The sequence below is a fragment of the Nannospalax galili genome, unplaced genomic scaffold (genome assembly GCF_000622305.1).
Source record: "Nannospalax galili isolate Female #2095 unplaced genomic scaffold, S.galili_v1.0 scaffold341, whole genome shotgun sequence".
Lineage (NCBI taxonomy): Eukaryota > Metazoa > Chordata > Mammalia > Rodentia > Spalacidae > Nannospalax > Nannospalax galili.
In genome coordinates this window covers 1,215,016-1,235,792 of record NW_008346082.1, presented here as the reverse complement: position 1 = coordinate 1,235,792, position 20,777 = coordinate 1,215,016, and the positions used below count along the sequence as shown (strand labels likewise).

General features: G+C 45.6%; 1 protein-coding gene and 1 pseudogene across 1 annotated transcript; one reads left to right on the top strand and one right to left on the bottom strand.

Annotated features, from left to right (window-relative positions):
• LOC103741559 overlaps positions 1 to 20,777 on the top strand; it is a 101,226-nt pseudogene that overhangs the window by 57,170 nt on the left and 23,279 nt on the right.
• Ccl21 (C-C motif chemokine ligand 21) lies at positions 1,508 to 2,679 on the bottom strand. The gene is made up of 4 exons (XM_008842422.3): positions 2,521 to 2,679; positions 2,303 to 2,423; positions 2,030 to 2,212; positions 1,508 to 1,934 (listed from the first exon to the last, which is right to left on the bottom strand). The coding sequence occupies exons 1-4, from the start codon at positions 2,585 to 2,587 to the stop codon at positions 1,901 to 1,903; spliced, it is 405 nt and encodes a 134-aa protein (XP_008840644.1). The 5' UTR covers positions 2,588 to 2,679; the 3' UTR covers positions 1,508 to 1,900.

The window sequence follows — 20,777 nt, the reverse complement described above, 5'->3', positions numbered from 1 at the left end:
GCAGGGGTGAATGGGAATTAAGCTCATTAAATGGATGTTTTGTTATGCAGTATGTCATGCACATCTGTTTGTTGGCTAAGATCAGCTCTGGTTGTACAAGGATAGACAGGAGTTCTTGTCTTCACCCAAGAGAAGCGAGGAGCAGACTATGTCATGATTTCATGACAAGTGGTTGATGCTGTGGCCTGCTCAGGCTCTGCGGAAGGCGTGGTGGTGCAGCCAGCACTCTCTTCCTAGGTCCTTGTCTTCCTCATCCTTCCCCCAGGATCTATCCCTTCCCTTTCTCACATTGCCAGGCCTCCCCAGTGCTGTTTGTGCCTGCCTGGAGGCAGGGGGTGGGGAAGAGGGGCTTTGCTCTGAGGAGGAAAAGGTAGAGGAGGGCCTGTGGAATCTTCTTGTAGGGGAGATGGATTTATATCTGAATCCTGTGTGTCTAAAGACTTGTCCCAGGAGTCAAGAAACTAGAGGAGAGGGTTGAGAATATGGCTCAGTGGGTAAGAGCATTTGCTGTGAAAACAAGAGGACCTGGGTTCAAATCCCCAGCACTCATGTAAAAGCTGGGCATGACTGTGTGTGCCTGTAATCCCAGTGTTGCAGGGTGGAGACACGCTGGAGCTTGCTGGCCCCCAGCCTAGCAGAAGTGGCAAGCTTCAGGCTCAAGTGATAGTCCTTATCTCAAAAAAATAAGGTGGAGAACTATAGAAGACACCTGACATCCTCCTCCAGCCTCCACATGTTTCTGCACCCATGTGCTCCCCCTCCACCCCCCCCACACATATACACACCACACACACACACACACACACACACACACACACACACACACACCACAACATATACAAAATTAAAAAAAAAAAGAAAAGAAGTCAGAGGACCTCAAGAGCCACAGATCCCAGCCAGGTAAGAAGGAGGAAAAGAAAAGGGGAGGAGACTTTCCTAACTTTAAGGAAGATGAGGCACTCAAGGAACCCTGATGGGAATGGGGAGAGGTCACAACAGCACCATTAAACAAAGGGAGAAGCTGGGATTGGCACTGTATTGGACAGTCCAGAAGAGAGTCCTCTGGGTCTTTGGAAGGGGATGAGGGCTCACAGAGCTGGGACTGTGTCTACAGTTGGTTTCATAGAACTTGTGGTTTTGTTGTGGTCCCAATGGCATTGCTCTGGAGGTACCTGGAGGTTCTCATTTAGTAAGTCCCAAGGAAAGGGGAGGCAGCCCCTAGTAGATCTGGGGAAAGATCTGAGGCCGTTCTTAGAGTAAGAGAGTGTGTGTTCCCACTCATGCCCTGGGTCTATGGTCCTCCCACTGGCAGTTTCATCCGAGACCTGGGCCCATCCTGTTCAGGAGAGTCCCTTTAACTGCCCAAGGGTCTGGGTACCTGGGAGACAAGGAAACTGTGGAATGTGGAGTTCACCATTCTGAGCTCTTGGCTGGGACCCTAGAGTATCTGATTGCACTCTGTAATAACACTGACTTCTCTGTGAACACAAACACCCAGGAACAGGTATTTGGGTTGAGGCTGGGACAGTTTTTTATTCCGTTAGGTATAAATCACATTTGCAAGGAAAGGGTAGGGTGCAGGGGAGCAAGGTCAGGGCTTGGACCTGAGAGACCTCCTAGAGGGACAGTCCTGCTGTCTCCTCTCCCATTTCCTGAGAGACGCTCATTCTTCTGCCTCTCTGGGCCTGGCCAAGGGAAGGCAGCTCAGCCATGCAAGAAAAGGACGGCAGTGCGGTCAGGATGGTTGAAGCAGAAGGTTGTGACAAGGCCAGCCTGAAGTGGCCGCTCTGGGGCCCCTATGTCCTTCCTGCCTTTTAGCCCCTTTCTGGTCCTCGTGTTGGGGCTCAAAGCCATGGTGAAGTTCAGTCGGGACCTCCTAGGCTCCAGGTCGGTCACTGGGCTATGGCCCTTTTGGGGTTTGGGTCTGTTCAGTCCTGGGAGGGCAGAGAAGGGGTGTGAGAGGGTGACTGAGGCTCCCCTTGACGAAGGCGCCCCTTCGCTCCCCGCCCCCATCCCTTTAGTCCCTCACCTCTTGCAACCTTTGGAGCCCTTTCCCTTCTTTCCAGACTTAGGAGCTCCTCTGTTCTTCCTACAGCCCTGGGTTTGTGTCCCCGGGGCTGGAGGCTTGTCCAGGCGTTGCATCAGCTTCTGCACCCAGCCCTCCTTGGGGTCAGCACAAAGCTCTGGCTGAGTGCGCTTCCGGGGTGAGAACCTGGGTGTTAGAGGATAAGTTAGCCTTCTTTGGTCCACCATACCTCCCCAGCTCTACCTCCAGTCTGTTTCCACCTTCTTGCTCACTTACAGGATTGCCGGGATGGGGCAGCCTAAGGTTGGTTCTTGCTTCCGGTAGCTTCGGACCACAGTGTAGGGAATCTTCCTTTGGCTGTACTTGAGGCAGCAGTCCTGAGCTCCGCCATCACTGCCTGCAAAGTGGGGTTCATGGAGCCATACTGCTTATAAGGTCCTATCCAGGTCTCTCCAGCCCTCTTCTCCCAGCTAAAGCTCCTCCCTCCTTGGTACCTCGGGTCCAGGGGATGCAGAGAGCCAGGACCATGATAAGGAGGCTCAGAGCTAGCACCTGAGCCATGGTTGTTTGAGGATGAGGCGGAGGCCAGAGCTGTGGGCGAGATGGACAGCCGCAGGTTGGGGTCCGTGTGTGGGCTGGGACCTGCCTGCTGCCTATTTATGCGGTCAGACACTTTCACTTCCTCTTCTTTTCCTGAAAGCCGGCTCTGCGTTCAGCTACACATCGTCAAGTCCCTGGCTGCCGGAGCCTATCTCCTCAGTGCTCTGGTATTTCCAGCCACTGCCTTGAAACATTTTCATTGTTTCCTCACTGCTCTCCAGGCTCTGTGCACTTCCTCTCTTCTCTTCCCACAACCAATTACCGAATTAAAAATTAAGAGTTCTTTATGTAGCCCTGAAATGGACCCTAATCAGACATGTGATTTGCAAATATTTCCTCCCATTCTATGAGTTGCCTTTTCATACTGTTGGTAGTGCACAAAAATTTAAAAGTTCTGTAAAGCCCAACTTACTTCCCTTCCCTTCCCCCATTACCTGTGATTTGGTGCCATGTTTAAAAAAATCTTTACTAGGGCTGGAGAGATGGTTCAGCAGTTAAGAACACTAGTTGTTCTTGCAGAAGGGCAGGATGGCACACTGTAATCCCAGCAGAGGCAACTAGCAAGATCGCAGCCAGTCTAGGCTACATATCAATCTCACGACAGCCTTTCAGAAACACACTGAGATCCTGTCAGAAAAAAAAAAAAAAAGAAAAAAAAAGAGAGAGAAAAAAAAAGAAATCCTTACTAGATCCAAGCGCAAGGTTTCCCCTATCTATTGTTTTAGGAACGTTATGACTTTAGTTCTTGGGGTCATTTATAAATATTGAGTTCTTTTCCTTTTTTTTTTTTTTTTTTTTTTTTGAGACAGGGTCTCCCAGATGGCCTGGAACTTGCTATGTAGACCAGGCTGGCCTTGAACTCACAGAGATCCACCTGCCTCTGCCTCCCAAGTGCTGGGGTTAAAGGCATGTGCTACCATGCCCAGTTATAAATATTGAGTTATTTTTCTGTACAGTGTAAGATAAGGATCCAATTTATTTTTGCATATTTTGCTTTTGCTGAAAAGACTTTTTTTTCCTCACTAAATGGTTCTGGTACCCTTGTTGAAAATAACTGACCATAATAAAAATAACCAATGAAAAATAACTGCCGTATGTTTGTGAGTTAGTTCCTGGGTTCTCTCTTGCATTGGTCTGTATGTTAGTTGCTTTTCTTGGTTCTGTGACAAAACACCTGATGAAAACAACTTAAGGAAGGAAAGGTTTATTTTGGCTCCAAGTTTGAGGGTACAGCCCATCATGGCGGGGAAGATGCAGTGGCAGAGGCTGAGGGGGCTGGGCACGTTGAGTCTGCAGCCAGGAAGCGAAGAACTGCAAATGCTGCGGGTGCTCGGCCCCCTTGTTCCTTTTTCCTCAGCCCAGGACCCCAAAGCGTGGAAATGGTACTGCTCACTAGCTCCTTCCTCAGTGAACCTAATCAGAAACTCCTTCACAGAGACTTTGTCTCAGGTCATTCTAGATCGTGTTATGTTGAAATAAATATTAGCCATCGTCATAAGGATGTCTGTATGTCCATCCTTATGTGAGGGGCACAGTGTACTGATTACTGTGACTTCATAGTAAGTTTTGAAACCAGGAAATGGGAATCTTCCATTTTTGTTGTTTTAGAAGATTGCATGGGTATTTGATGTTTCCTGAAATTTCTTATGAATTTTAGCTGTGGGAAAGAATGCCATTAGGATTCTGATAGAGACCGCACTGAAACTGTGGACCTCTTTGGATGTATTGGTCATCTTTTTTTTTTTTAAATTAGGATCATGAACTTTTAAAAATACTTTATTTATTATTTTTATTTTATGTGTATGTGTGTTTTGCCTGCATGTATGCAAGTGTACCTGTGTCCTGCAATGCCCACAGAGGACAGAAGAGGCCATTGGATCCCCTGGAACTGGAGTTAGGGACAGTTGTTAGCTGCCATGTGGGTGCTGGGATTTGAACCTGGGTCTTCTGTAAGGACAGATAGTGCTCTTAACTGCTGAGCCATCTTTCCAGCCCTGAATTTGTCATCTTAGTAATACCAAACCTTGCAATCCATTAACAAGAGATATCCTTCCATTCATTTAGGTATTCTTTAATTTCTTTCAGCAGTATTTTGTAGTTTTTCAGTATACAAGTTTTACACTTACTTGGTTCAATTTATTCTTAGGTATTCTGTTTGGTGCTATTATGAATGTAATTGTTTTCTTAAATTACTTTTGGCATTATTAATTTCTAGTGCATATATGTCCAACTGATTTTTGTGTGTGGCTGTTTGTATCCTGAAGCCTTTGCTGAATTAATTTATTAGTTTAACAGGTGTTTTGTGGGGTGTGTTTTCCTATATAAGAGATTATGCCATCTATGAATAGAGACAAATTAACTTCTTTCCAATTTGGATATTCATATTCTCTCTCTCTCTCTCTCTCTCTCTGTCTCTGTCTCTCTCTTTCTCCCCCTGCTATTGCTGTACCAGAACTTTCACTATTGTGCTAAACAGAAGTGAAAATGGGCATCCTTGTCTTGTTCCTTATCTTAGGGGAAAGCTTTTCAGTCTCTCTTCATTGAATATGATGCTTGTTGTGGACTCCTCATATGTGGCTTTTATCGTGTTGAGGAAGCTCCCTTCTAGTCCTGGTCCTAGTTGAAAAGGTATTGGATTTTGTTAATTTTTTTATATGGTTTTTCCCTTATGTTAATGTGGAGTGGTAAGTTGACTTAGTTTATTTGTTTTTTGGCCTTTTGAGACAGGGTCTCCCTGTAGCCCCAGCTGGCCTGGAACTCACTATGTAGACCAGGCTGGCCTTGAACTGACAGACATCTGCTTGCCTCTGCCTCCGAGTGCTGGGATTAAAGGCGTGCACTACCATGCCCGGCTCAAATTGACTTTTTATGTTTAATCACTGTTGCATTCTGAGAAGAAATTCTACTTGGTCCTAGTATGCAATCATTTTAACATGCTACTGAATTTGGTTTTTAAATATTTTGTTGAGGATTTTTGTACTTTTACTTATATGGAGCTCAGAGGCCAACTTTTGGGGAGGCAGTTCTTGTGACAAGATCTTGTCTTTGCCCCCCAGGAATGCTAGAATTACTGATGCATGTAGCCACATCCAGGTTTTTTTTTTCTCTTTTTCAAAAAAATGTATTCTTATTTTAAGTATGAGTATTATACCTACATGTATGTAAATGCATCTGTGTTGTACAGTGCCCATGGAGGACAGAAGAGGGCATCAGGTCACTTGGAACTGGAGTTATGGATGGTTGTTAGCTGCCATGTGGGTGCTGGAATTCAAACCTAGTTCTTCTGCAAGAATAGCCAGTACTCTTAACTGTTGAGCCATCTCTCCAGCTCTTATCCAGCTTTTTTTGACGTGGGTTCTGGGATTGACTTTAGGTTGATAGGCTTGTGGGACAAGTGCTTTTACCCACTGAGCCGTCTCTCTGGCTCCAGATTTCCTTGATTTCATTAGCTGAAGTGTTGGTAGCACCTTCCAGTGGCAGCTCAGATATGAGGTGGTCACAGGGAGAAAAAGCTTTTGCTTTTTGCCTTTGTGTCTCTCTGGTGCGTTCATGTAGCCTGGTTACCGTCTACTCTGTTGCTGCTGCATTCTTTTGCTTGTGCCAGCTTCTTGTGCTTTCACCGTGGACTGGAGACTAGTGACTCTACTGGAATCCTCCAGGCTATCAGCATGCTGGGACTGTTGAGGCACCCAGCCTTATGGATTAAACTACTTACTGAGTTCACAGCCTCTCAATTGTGAAGACAGCCATTGTTGGACTACTCAGACTACTTGGGGTAAGCCAACCTAATAAATCCTCTTAATAGTCTATCATTCTTTTCCTCTACAGAACTCTGGGTAATGCGGTAGTTTATCTCTGAAGTTTCCTAAAAAGGAAGATATCATAGATCTGCAGCAGGGTAAATGGATAACAATCATAATGTATGAGACTTTCCAAAACTGGCTGTACTTCATAATCACCTGGGGAACTTGTTAAAAATACAGAATTAGTCACTATCCCAGACCATCCTAAATAGAATCTCAGAACAGAGCCAAAGAATCTGTATTTTTACCAAGTTGTCCAGGTAATTCTAAGCATTTGGTGGGTGGGGCTGAAAGAGCTGCCTGGGCCAGTTCTGCTTCCCATCCCACACTCCAGATGGGCAAGAGCTGGTGGGAGGGTACAAGGGTGGTCTGAGAGAATGGAAGCTGATGTGCCCCCATCTCTCCCAAGGGAGGCGACTTTCCAGCCTATCACTGAAAAAGGGGAAGATGAAAAGTAAAAATGGGACCGTGTGACTTCCATTCCTAAAATCTCTAGAGCCTTCTCTCTCTCACCAGAGATCCTGTTGTTTCCCTGCCCTTGTTTATGATTTTGTTTGTGATGCATGATTCCATAGCCCTCTCAGGTCCCATCATTGGTCATTTTCCTAGATCCAGGAAGCACTTCCCAGCATAGGCCAGAAACCCCTACCTTTGAACTTGAGCCTACAGAGGTAGAACAGCCTCAAAGATGTTCTATCCTCAGGATGTTGGGGTCTTTTGGGAGGGAGGGAGAAGGGAAACAGTGGAGGTTTGATGGGGGGTGGAAACCTCCTTGGGCAAATGCCAAGGCAGGGAACTTCTGCCTTGACAGCAAAGGGGATGACAAGCCCTTCCCCTACCTGGCCCCTGGGTGGACCTGGGGGCTTGAGAGGGAGGGACTGAGGCAGCCTGGGAAGGAATAAGTCTGGGTGTAAACAGTGTCCAGAAGAAAGGTTGTGATGTTGAGCGGTGTTTGTTGCTGTTCCCTAGGACTCTAAGTCTCCCTACTCAACCATTTCCTGCTCTCAGCTGTTGGCATGGGCTCATCTCAGCTTACAGTCACAGCTGAAACCTAATTTGGGTGTAGAATTTAAGTTTGTAGCCCAGAACCAATGCCTCTTTGGGTCCTCAGGCCGGTCTACATGTAAACAGTTCGAGAAAGAACACAGACTGATGACTGTCCATCTGAGATTTGAGTTTCCACCTAAGTGTTCTAGTTCTTAGTGTGATGGTTTTGAGTCCAGAGGGGTTTGTTTTCCTGGAGGCTGAGGTGCAGAAGATTCCTACATTGGTACCTGGGGGTAAAGGGTAGGACATTGTTCTGGATGTTTCTGTGATAAACACCATGACCAAAAGCAGTTTGAGGAGGAAAGGGTTTCTTTTACCTTATACAGGTTGCATTCTGTCATTGAGGGAAACCAAGGTAGGAACTCAAGACAGGAATTTGAAGCAGAAACCATGGAGGAATGCTACTTACTGGCTTGTCCCCCAGGCTTATGTTCAACTCTCTTTCTTATATAACCCAGGTTCAACCTGCCTAGGGATGTTAATACCCACAGTGGGTTGGACTCTCCCACATTAATTAGCAATCAAGAAAATACCCCACAGATATGCCTACAAGCTAATCTGATGGAGGAAAATTTTCAGTTCAGGCTCCTTCTTTCCAGGTGTGTCAAGTTGACAACAAAGATTAGCTATCACAAGTCCCTTGTCAACATAACATTCAACACATGACTGTTTAACCATAATCTTTCCTTGTCCCCAAGATCTCATGTTAATATCAGAATATAAAACACAGTTCAACTTTAAAAGTCCCCCAGTCTTTAAAAAGTTCAACAATTTAAAAGTACAAGCTCTCTTTTTAAAAAAAATTTTTAATTGAATTTTTGTGTATTTCATACATAAAATCATCTTTATGACCCATTCCCCTTTGGCACCTTTCCATAGCACCCCCCCACCAATGGAGTTTGTACTGGATAGCTTTAGTGTCAACTTGACTCACCTGGGTTGAGGGAGCCTCAGTTGAGGAATTGCTTCCATTGGACTGGCCTGTGGCCATATCCAGGGAGCATCTTCTTGATTGTTGAGTGATGTGGTGGTGTCACCCTTGGGAAGGTGGGCCAGTGTTGCATAAGAAAGCAGGCTAGCTGGGCGTGGTAGCTCACGCCTTTAATCCCAGCACTTGGGAGGCAGAGGCAGGTGGATCTCTGTGAGTTCAAGGCCAGCCTGGTCTACATAGTGAGTTCCAGGACAACTGGGGCTATAGAGAGACCCTGTCTCAAAAAGACCAAAAAAAAAAGCAGGCTGAACAGGGGCCGGGGAGCAAGCCAGTAAGCAGAGTTCCTCCATGGCCTGTGCTCCAGCTCCTGCCTCCAGGTTCCTGTCCTGAGTTCCTACCTTGGGCTCCCTGATGAACTGTGTGACCTGGGAGATGTTAAGTTGAATAAACCCTTTCCTCCCCAAGTTGGAAGTTATCAGAGTGTTTTGTCACAGCAATGGAGAAATAAACTAGGACAGAGTTCACACATTCTGTCGTTTAAGGCCTATCATGTAAAGTTAGTGTCCCCAGATCTCCCTCAATGCAAGTTTATCCACGGGGATTTAGCCTATCAAGAGTCTTTCCTGTTAAGATGATCAGCTCTTCCTCACCCAGCAGTAATCAGCTACCAATAATTCTTCAACTAAGATTGGGGTCTGCTGTTCATTCCAAAGTTCTATGCTGGGTTTTTGTCTGCTTAAGTTTACATGGATCTTGTGCATGCTGACACCACTGCTGTAGGTTTATATGAGAGGGGTCCCAGGTGCCTGTAGGACTATTTCCATATGATCCTGCACCTCTTCCCTGGCTCTTACAATCTTTCTAGCTCCTCTTCCACAATGGTCCCTGAGCCCTGGATAGGTAAAAATTCAAACTCTCTTAACTGTGGGTTCCTGAAAAATAAAAAATAAGTTATATACTTTCCTACTCCAAGAGGGAAGAAATAGGACAAAATCAGATCAAAGCAAAACTAAAATCCAACAGTGTAAAAAAGCTCAATGTCCAATATCTTGGATTCACTCATGATCTTCTGGGCTCCAAAGGGTGAGGGCAATACCTCTTCATTTGCAACACACACAGCTTATCGCATAGGTTCAGGTCAGCTCCACTCCACACCTGCTGCTGTCCTTAGTGGTCGTCACATGGTCCTGGCATCTCCAGTATCTTGGGGTCTCTACTGCAACTGAGGCTGCACCTTCACTAGTGGCCTTTCCTGGCCTCTCTTCAGAGACTCCAGCCCTACCACATGGTGCCAGGCCTCAGCTGCTCTCCATGATCCATCCCCTCAATCTTGTATCTTTCCTACTTCAAAACTATTATACCACATGGGAGATTCTTACACATTGACAAGTTTGGCTGTCAGTGTGAGACTCAACCTTGGGTCCCTTGGACCACAGCTTCTGTGTGTTGACCCTGAGGGAATACTTCCCAAAAGATTTCACCTTACTGGTGCTGGTCTCACTAATTACAGCTGATTTTTAGTCCCAGCTGACCAGCATCCAGTGTCCCAATAAAGAAAGACTTCACAGATTCTTCCACAGATTCTTAATCCAAAATATCACACAAACAGGCCAATAGAGTCTTTGTTTCCCTCTGAAACTACACAAACTTGCCCCCATTTTTTTCATTTCTCTCAGCATTTTTACCTTTCAAACTTTCACTGGAACAGCCCATTAGGCTCTGAGCACTCAATGGTTTTCCAGCTCAAAGTTTTCAAATCCTCCACAATCCTCCCCAAAACAACATGATCAAGTTCATCACAGTAACACCACCACTCTGGGTACCACCTTCTGTTCTGGTTTGGTTTTCTGTTTCTGTGATAAACAGCATGGCCAAAAGTAACTTGGAGAGGGAAAGGTTTATTTCATCTTGCAGGCCCATCATTGAGGGAAGCCAAGGCAGGGGCTTGAAGCAGAGACCATGGAGGAACGCTGCTTACTGGCTTGTTCCCAGGCTCATGTTCAGCTACCTTTTTAAAACAATTTTTTTTTTTTTACCAATTTTAAACAATGTGCCTGCATGTATGTATGCACACTATGTGCATGTTTGCTGCCTGAGGAGACCAGGAGAAGGAGTCAGATCCCTTGGATCTGGAGTTGCAGATGGTTATTGGTTGCCATGTGGGTTCTGGGAACTGAACTTTGGTTCTCTGTAAGAACAACAAGTGCCCTTAACTGCTAAGCCACCTGTCTAGCCCCATCATCATAGCCCAGGCCCACCTACCTAGGGGTGGTATTGCTCACAGTGGTCTGGGCCCTCCCACATCAATTAGCAACCAGGAAAATGCCACACAGACAAGTCTACAGGCCAACATGCTGGAGAAAAATCTTCAGTTCTTCAATCGAGGTTCCCTCTTTCCCAGGTTGTTGACAACCAAGATTAGCCATCACAGGCAGATACATGTGGCTGATGTCATTTCTACTCCAATGATGGGTACAGGACTCAGGCAGCTGATCACCAGACTGAGACCCAGGAACGTGTGAGAAGAGGTGTGTTTATTGCTGCCTCCCTCAGCTTCAGTCTCAACAGGTCCACTACCTGTCTGGGCCCACTTGGGGGTAACGTGTTAGGTACTGCAAGAGTCTGGAAATCCCCACATTGGAAATAGCCACATTCCCTTCAGCTCTAGGCCTGCCTGCTCCTGTCTACTAGGGGGTTCCATGGCAGCAGATGCTCCCTCCCAGCTTGGCAGACAAGAGCGGAGGGGAGGGTATGGCGGGAATTTAGGCTCAAGGGCCAGGCTAGTCCTGGAAGAGGCTTTGGGGTGGGCCAGGATTCATGGGCCTGCATATCCAACCAGGGTCAAAGGGCCTGGGCACTTTGGTTCTCTCGGGTTCCCAGCAGAGCATTGAGCCATCCTGGAATAAGATGCCTTATGGACAAATGTAGCTGTTCCTGCAAGAACCACTGAGTCCCCAAGGGCGCAAATGATACAGCTTTTCAGACATACATGAAAGTTGTGTGTCCAGCATAGAGGTGTATATTACCCAATGTGTAGCTGCTCAGGAAGTTTATACTTAGGTTCATGCTTACAGCAGCATTGACATTGTATTTACAGATTGGAGTTGGGTGATGATCAGCATAGGGATGGATCCTGGTGATGTTAAAATGAGGTTTGGAATTGGGTTTGTGATTCTTGCTGATAAAGGCTAGTACATTGTAGACCAAGATTTTTTTGGAAAGGGGATGGAGTAGGACACTGTTTGTATTAAAGTTTGAGGTTAAGGTTGGCCAAGGAGTTAAATTATGTGTTGGAGGTTAGTTTTCAACTTCTAAAATAATCTAGAATGGGATTTATGCTTATGTATCACGTGCAGTTTTGCTCTGACTTAGGGGAGCAAATGGTTGCTTGCTGTTTTCTGGCCCTTCTAATATGTGACTGTTAGGAATGCCTCCGCAATCATCCATGTAGGGCAGGTAGCCATCCAGTTCCTGGGGAGAAAGGACATCACAATTTTCTACACCAGGCTTATCTGGCCATACAAACATTTTGTCAGCACCCACCAACCGTTCCTTTCTCAGGCATACTAGTTCTATCTGGGAATGGGGTTGGAGTTGGGTTTAGGAGTATAGTTGTAGGGTTGGGATTGTTGTGAACGTTACAGTTTGACACAGAGACATAAAAGGGGTTATGCCTTGTGTCAGGGGCTCCCTCCTGGGCACCTGGGACTTTCTTTGATGGTTCCCTGAGGATAACCTGGATTGGGTAGGGTTTGATCTTTGTGTCAGCTGTGTCAGAGTCTTGGGGGTCAGTACTCTGCAAGCATGGAACACTCAGTAAATTGGGGGCTTTCATGTTGATGACTGTGTAGGTGAAAGATGAGGCTTCCAGAGGGTAGCGGACTTCCTGATTTTGGCGATTCTTAGAATCTTTTAAATGTGATGTCAATTTCCAATATTTGCCTATCTTCTTCATCATGAACTATTTACCACTCTGCAGTGTGCAGGGCGCTGTTGTTCTATGCATTTTTTCCTGTAGTAGTGGAGATTGAACCCAGGATCTTGCATATGTTAGACAAGTCTCTGCCACCGAGCTATACCCCCTTTTGGTGACTGATTCTGACCAGGATGTGAGCACGAATCCAAGACTGTTCTGTTGAGGACAAGCAGCAGGATAGAAATTACAAGCCAGAATTTAAAGGAGGGAGAGAGAGGCCAGGTTGGCAGAGGCCTAGAAGGTTAATGGAGGGGAGGGGACTTGAGGGAAGGATTTGGACTGCATTTATGTGTGTGGGTCTTTGTGATGGGACTACGTCAATTATGTGTGCAAACTTGTCTTTTTGTCTGGGTAAGTGATTTGATTGTGTCTGACGCAGTATGTTTGAGTCCACAGAAGTACGCTTTCTAGACAGGATTTTGCATGCTCTTAGCTTCTGAGTGGCGTGGTTCACTTTGCCCTGTGTACCTGTGGGGCTAGGTCTTTGCTTCCATGTGAGTCTACTCCAGCCTCTCTTTTGACACCTACCCCCCACTGCTTCCCCCTGACACACCCCAGCTGCCAGCACTATTTACCGCAAATAATGGCTTTCCTTCCCGCTGCCTGGATTCCCATGGGTCAGGCTGCCTGCCCAGGTCTCTGCCCCTGTGGCCTGTGAAGCAGGCCTGACCTTGGGAGTGCTATATTCTGGAAATCCCCAGTGTTCCTTGCCTGACTAGGGACTGAGAGAAGATATTTGGAGGAAAAGAAGGCAAGAAAAGCAGCACTTGGCAGCACCCAGTCCTCCTGGAAACAAGATCTCTCCCTGATTCTTTCCCAGGCCCCCGTCTCCTCATGCTCTCTTCCCAACCATGTGGTTAAGGTCCTGTCCTCACTCCTGTCCTAGTCCTAATAGCCAGTCTGGTCTACATAGTGTGTTCCAAGCCAGGCCCATGTCCTCTGGGCATGAGAATAGATAGTCTTCTGCAAGCCCAGTCAGACTAGGTGTGGCTCTGACCTTTGACCCCAGTGCCTGCACTGTGCCAATACACATGTCCTCACCGAATTCAAAGTTGTCCTCCCTTCTTTCCTCTCTTTGCCGTGGATACAGGGACCATTCTTTTTCTTCCTTCTATGACAGGCCTGACCTAGGCCATGGACTCTCTACAGTCCATGTGCAGATTAGGACCTGGAGGGCTGGTATAGTGGCAGGGACCCAACCACAGCACCCATGGTGCAGGAAGCAGTGTCTCCACATCGTTTATTCCTCTGTTCACCTGTGTTCTTTGTTCTCCCTGCATGGGCTGCAGTGAAGTGGCACAAAAGTGAACCATTACCCTGTCCTCTGTGACCACTGCTTATCACAAGTGATGCTGTAGAGAGTCCATTCTCCTCTATGGGCTCATTTTAGTTGCCCAAAATTTCTTCTGGAAAACTGTTTTTTATTTTATTTTTTTTTATTACTTTTTTAAAAACTAAACTACATTGGATTGAACCCGGAGTCTTTCATGCTAGGCAAGTGCTTTACCAAGAAGCATCCCCAGCTCTTCCGGGCTATTTTTAAAAATTGTAATCTTTTTGGCAGGTGTGGTGGCACATGCTTTTAATCCCATTACTTGAGTGGCAGAAGCTGGCATATCTCTGTGAGTTCAAGCCTGGTCGTCATAATGAGTTCCAGGCTAGCCTGGTCTTTATAGTAACTTCCAAGCCAGCAAAAGCTACATAATGAGACCTTGTCTCAAAATTTTAAAAAATTAATTGAGGAGTTCATACATGCATATAGCGTAGTTTGATCGTATTCACCCCATTCCTTCCTCTAACTCCTCCAAAACCTACTCCAGATCCATCCCATCTCCCTCTCCATCTCAGCTTTGTGTCCTCCTATCCACTGCAGTGTGGTTGACCTGCCAAAGGCCAGACCCTTAAAGAAAACTCTGCCTCTCCCAGAAGCCATCTACTGTCAAAAGCTTCTCAGCTAGGGGTGGGGGTTCATACCTTCCAGGCTATTTTGAAGTTCTTCTTGAGGGTCAAAAAGAAAAGCTCTAGAAGTTCAGTTCCATTCACCATGACAGGCTGTGCTAGAGGTGACCTTCAGATTTCTAACAAAGCACTGATGTATTCCCAACCTAAATCTAGGTAGTATATACTTGAATTTGTGCTTTCATGAGGCTATTTGCTTCTTCGTGTGTCAGACTAGGTGTGGCTCTGACCTTTGACCCCAGTGCCTGCACTGTGCCAATACACATGTCCTCACCGAATTCAAAGTTGTCCTCCCTTCTTTCCTCTCTTTGCCGTGGATACAGGGACCATTCTTTTTCTTCCTTCTATGACAGGCCTGACCTAGGCCATGGACTCTCTACAGTCCATGTGCAGATTAGGACCTGGAGGGCTGGTATAGTGGCAGGGACCCAACCACAGCACCCATGGTGCAGGAAGCAGTGTCTCCACATCGTTTATTCCTCTGTTCACCTGTGTTCTTTGTTCTCCCTGCATGGGCTGCAGTGAAGTGGCACAAAAGTGAACCATTACCCTGTCCTCTGTGACCACTGCTTATCACAAGTGATGCTGTAGAGAGTCCATTCTCCTCTATGGGCTCATTTTAGTTGCCCAAAATTTCTTCTGGAAAACTGTTTTTTATTTTATTTTTTTTTATTACTTTTTTAAAAACTAAACTACATTGGATTGAACCCGGAGTCTTTCATGCTAGGCAAGTGCTTTACCAAGAAGCATCCCCAGCTCTTCCGGGCTATTTTTAAAAATTGTAATCTTTTTGGCAGGTGTGGTGGCACATGCTTTTAATCCCATTACTTGAGTGGCAGAAGCTGGCATATCTCTGTGAGTTCAAGCCTGGTCGTCATAATGAGTTCCAGGCTAGCCTGGTCTTTATAGTAACTTCCAAGCCAGCAAAAGCTACATAATGAGACCTTGTCTCAAAATTTTAAAAAATTAATTGAGGAGTTCATACATGCATATAGCGTAGTTTGATCGTATTCACCCCATTCCTTCCTCTAACTCCTCCAAAACCTACTCCAGATCCATCCCATCTCCCTCTCCATCTCAGCTTTGTGTCCTCCTATCCACTGCAGTGTGGTTGACCTGCCAAAGGCCAGACCCTTAAAGAAAACTCTGCCTCTCCCAGAAGCCATCTACTGTCAAAAGCTTCTCAGCTAGGGGTGGGGGTTCATACCTTCCAGGCTATTTTGAAGTTCTTCTTGAGGGTCAAAAAGAAAAGCTCTAGAAGTTCAGTTCCATTCACCATGACAGGCTGTGCTAGAGGTGACCTTCAGATTTCTAACAAAGCACTGATGTATTCCCAACCTAAATCTAGGTAGTATATACTTGAATTTGTGCTTTCATGAGGCTATTTGCTTCTTCGTGTTTTTTTTTTTCATCTCTTAAATCTAAGGAAAGGTGAAAGGTAGGATTGTGTTAGGATTATGGGATGGATAAGGCTTCATCTTCCATCAGCATCCTGCATGAATCATAGACTGATCCTGTCTTCTAGCTCTTGGCTCTGCCAAGAACTCCAGATCCTGAATGTCTGTGTTACAGTTCATCTCTCTGCCCCCAGCCCTCTTGCATGGGATTTTGGTCAGCAACATGAACCCATGATGGATTATGATAGGTGGGAGCCTGTGGGGTGCCATTGGAAGGACCTGCTCCACCCTAAACCAGGATGTGTGTGTGGTAACCTGTCTTCCTACCTGAGGCCACCCTGACCTTTCTGAGTCAGTTCCCTTCATTCCTCCTCCCATTAGTCTTATAGATCTGTGGCTCTCTGCCCAGCTCCCATCAGGTAGAGAGGATGTGCCTGTCACAAGACCTCTTTTTAATCTTTGGGATGCTTCAGGAAAACACGGGGGAGAGTGTTGGCTCAACAGGCCTGGGCCTTGTGTGTCTCTGTCCTCAGGACCAACCCAGGCTAGTTTTCCTTTAGGTGCAAAATTATCATTCAGAGAAGGACCACATCCATATTTCTTGATATTTAGGCTTTCTGCTGTGGACACGTAATGCCAAACACTGGTCTTCTGTCAGATTAAGTAAGCCTTGCCTCTATTTCTTACTGGATTGATAAGTTGCTTACTGATCCTAGGATTTTCTTAGGAATCAAGGACATCCCCTTACCTGCAATACCATATCGTAACTAAGTCCAGCACTTCCTACCTTTAGTATAATTCTTGGTACCTCTGTGTCATGTTGTAAGGGCACAGCAGAAGTACTACCTTCTAAGGGCTACTAGGTGGCCAATAAACATTAATGAGAGTGCTTTGTGGCTCAAAGGCGAAAAGTTTCTCCCTCAGTTAGTTGAGTATGTCCCATGACTTGGAGGGCTGAATGAGGATCTATGAAGGAACGGACACTCAAGGCAGCTCTGAATTCCTACTTTCTAAATCTCTCTCCTGATACCCAGTCCTCCCTGATCCATTGCTGAGCATGTGGATGCTCCCTTGAGCTGCTTCTCCGTCTCCAGTCTATGCTATTTCTTAGGCTCCATGCCCTCTGAACCTTTCCTGGGATTTCTCTTGCAACTCCCATGTTCCAAGAGCGCCTGCTTTGAACACATGACCAGCAACTTCAACCACACTCCATGTCCATCTGGGTGCTTGCACTGTCACCAATTCCTTGTGATCTGATAGAAACTGTCCATGGTAACCTGGAGGATCTCTGCCTTTAATTTTTTTTTTTTTTTTTGGTTTGGCTCCCCTTTATGAAACCATGGGCCCTTTCTTAGACTTTCATCTACCCCTCAGGGTCACTGTCCACAATAATTAATGGATGGAGAAACTTTTCTTCTTTTGATCTACAAAGTATTCTTATTAATGCTGTGTTGGGGAACCCTGCTGTTAGGGTTGTAGTCCTCCATGGCTCGGTGCCAAATGGAAGGACTCCCCTTTTCAGCAGGGGCCTCTGGCTCTCTTCCTGACTCACCTGGAAAGTGCTGCCTGACCTTATTTGGAACATGACCTTTGGCATAGTTACTTGGAGTAAAAACTACCCCCAGGTTTTTTCTATATGATAATCAGGCATTGCCTGGTAGTCAGAAGGACGATAGGAGCCCACTGCCACATGTAAATAAAGCATACTATGAGCACCTATCAGCTGAGGCTTTGGCTACTGCCTCCACACTATATTTTCCCTAGTTCTCCCACTGAATAAACAGAGCTGTTTCACTGAATCTAGAGATGTTTCACTGAGTCTGGAGCTGTTTGCATCAGTGAACCTGCCTCCCCGGAAGGGCCTTCTTCCGTCAGTGCTCACTGGCCGTCCTGACCCTGCTCGTCGCTTCTGCTCCCTTTGTCCTCGTGGACTGGTGGCCGACGACCCATGAGGAGAGGGAGCGACCCCACAATGCTGTGCCCTATTTGTTGGAGCAAAGTCTGTTCTCTCTGTTCCTTCTTTCCTTCTCCTTCCTCCCTTCCTCTCATCCTACCCCTCTCAGTAAAGGTCTTGCTGTTAGTCCAGGCTGGTCTTGAACTCACAATCCACCTTTCTCAGCTCTCTAGTTCTGCATTTACAGACATGCGCCTCCATACTTGGCACAGAGGCAGGAAGATCTCTGTGAGTTCAAGGCAGGCCTGGTCTACATAATGATTCCAGGACACTCCTTTGGAAAGCTGTACCCTTAGCAAACTGACAGAGTCTCTTTCTTTGTTTCTTTCTTTGTTTCTTTCTTTGTTTCTTTCTTTCTTTCTTTCTTTCTTTCTTTCTTTCTTTCTTTCTTTCTTTCTTTCTTTCTTTCATTTTTTTTTTGAGATAGGGTCTCCCTGAAGCCCCAACTGCCTGGAACTCACTATGTAGACCAGGCTGGCCTCAAACTCAGAGATCTGCCTACCTCTGCCTCCCAGGTGCTGGGATTAAAGGTGTGCACCACCACAACCAGTTTCTATTCTTTTTTGAAACCACTCCAGCCTCTTTACCCTCTTCACTCACCTGTGGCTATTCTTCTCAAGATCATAAATAGTCTCTTTGTATCTAAACCAAATGGTTTGTATCTTACTTGGCAGGTTGACAGCTTCTCATGCAATTGATAACTTTGTTCTCCAAAAACTTTGTTCTTTTTACTTCCAATATACCATATTCTTCTGGTTTTCCTGCTACTTTGTAGTTTCTTCTGTTTCACATTTATTTCCCCTCCCTCGCTCCCTCGTTCCCTTGCTCCCTCGCTCCCTCGTTCCCTTGCTCCCTCGCTCCCTCCTGCTAAAGATCAAAATCAGGGCCTTCCACAGCTTAGGCAAGCATTCTATCACTGAGCTATATCCCTAACCCTCCAATTTATTTTATGTGTATGAGTGTTTTGCCTGCATGTATGTAAGTACACCCATGTTGTGCAAAGCCCACAGAGGCCAGAAGAGGGCGTCAGACCCCTTGGTTCTGGAGTTACAGATGGTCGTTAGCTGCAATGTGGGTGCTGGGAACTGAACCTGAGTCCTCTGTAAGAACAGTCAGTGCTCTTAACTGCTGAGCCATCTCTCCAGTCCCCACTCCAATTTTTTAAAGTGGAATCATCCCAAGGCCCAGTCCTTATATGTAACCTTCATTTTCACTCACTCTCTGGGTAGTCATACCTGGTATCATAGTTTTGTTATTCTGAGTACTGTGTATTGCCTAGGTGATCTAGCAGAATTTCTATCCTGCCCTAATTTTGTCTTTGAGGTACAAATGACTATGTTCCCCATTGGAAGGTGACTTGTGAGTAATAAAGCTACCAACCAGCAATGAAAGAAAATGAAAGGGGTTGATTTTTGTTTGTTTCTGATATTCGCTATAAGGCAGGAATGCTTGTTGAAGAGACAGGGATTGTTGGGAATATTTGATGCAGGGGAACTCACTTATAGGAGGTTATGAGATACCTCTGTTCGGAGGTCCACCTAGCCAGTTTGCAAGAAATCCCTGTTGTAAACCTGGGGCTCCTGATATGGATTTTAGAGCCAGTGATCCTTGAGGAACTTCCTGGAACTTTTCTGGCCTTAGGATCTGGATTTGGTAACCTGTATGTTCTCTTACCATGTTTATCAACACATCCTTCCTTAACTTTAGTGTTTTCTTTCATCTAAGAATTCTTTCCTGTTTTTCCTCTCTTGTACTGTGGATGGCCAGTTCCTGGATTCTAGGGCTCTTCCATTCCTTCCTGAAATAAGGAAACAAGAATATCATTGAATGAGCATCTGTGGGGTACAAACCCATAACTGACAGTTGGGCTGGAGACATTCTTTTTTTTTTTGTGGACATCTTTTTGATTTGCCAGGCCACACCCGACCTTATGGGCTCTCACATTCTGTAGGATATCCGCTCTGCTTCTGATCTGATAAAACAGGAAGGCAAGCTGCAGAACACTCAAAGGGGACTCTCTCAGGTTGGGTGGGCGTGGAAAGTACTCTTTGCCTTACTCCTTGAGGGGCTGCATCTGATTAGAAAACAAGTTACATTAAACATTTACATTTACTTAGATAGATCCCCAAAGTTTGACTTCTTGATATTTTAGCCACTTATATAGCAAAAGATATTTCTATTTGTAATGGAATCTCTTTCTGATTAACTCTTGTTTTTTTTTTTTTTTCTGGTCTTTCTGAGACGGGGTCTTCCTGTCTCCAACTGGAACTCACTATGTAGACCAGGTTGGCCTTGAAGTCACAGAGATCTGCCTGTGAGTGCTGGGATTAAAGGTGTGTGCCACCACGCCTGGCATTCTGATTAACTCTTAAAATGGAAAACTTCCAACTTAAAACTGTATAACATGCTCACTTTTTTACCTTTTGCTTTCACTGACCTTTTATTTATGGTCTTTAAAAATTATTTTTGGATTTATTTATTTTTATTTTATGTGTATGAGTGTTATGCCTGCATGTGTATAAGTGCACACATGTCATGCAGTGCCTGCAGAGAACAGAAGAGGGTGTTGGATCCCCTGGAACTGGAGTTACAGATGGTTGTTAGTCATCATGTGGGTGCTGGGAATTGAACCCAGATCTTCTGCAAGAACAGCCAATGCTCTTAACCACTGAGCCATCTCTCCAGCTCCTTTATTCATGGTCTTCTTAATGATGCTTAGCTTAATAAGGTTCAGCATCTTTGAACAAACTTTCTACCTTATTTATATTGAGTCGTACATTTAGAAATGCAGATTTAGGATCGCTTGTGGAAGAAGTAATCAGATCAATAGTCTAACAAAAATGGTCAAAATGATGGATTTAAATGAAGGCTATGCAATCATTGTGGGTTTTTTGGGGGAGGTCTATTTTTATGTATGACTGTATGTACATATGTATTGTATGTCTACATATGTGCTTATGTTTGTATACTCGTGTATGTGTGTGCACGCATGTGTTGAGACATGTCTCACTATGAATCCCTAGCGAGCCTGGAACTTACTATATAAACTGGGTTGACTGCCTCTACCTCATAAGTGCTGAGATT

Bases quoted from the DNA above. Each gene is read 5' to 3' on its own strand.
- Ccl21 (XM_008842422.3), bottom strand. From the start codon at position 2,587: ATGGCTCAGGTGCTAGCTCTGAGCCTCCTTATCATGGTCCTGGCTCTC. The intron at 2,424-2,520 runs GTACCAAGGAGG...CCCACTTTGCAG, and splicing joins CTGCATCCCCTGGACCCGAG to GCAGTGATGGCGGAGCTCAG. The intron at 1,935-2,029 runs GTGAGGGACTAA...CTGCCCTCCCAG, and splicing joins GGCTCCAAAGGTTGCAAGAG to GACTGAACAGACCCAAACCC.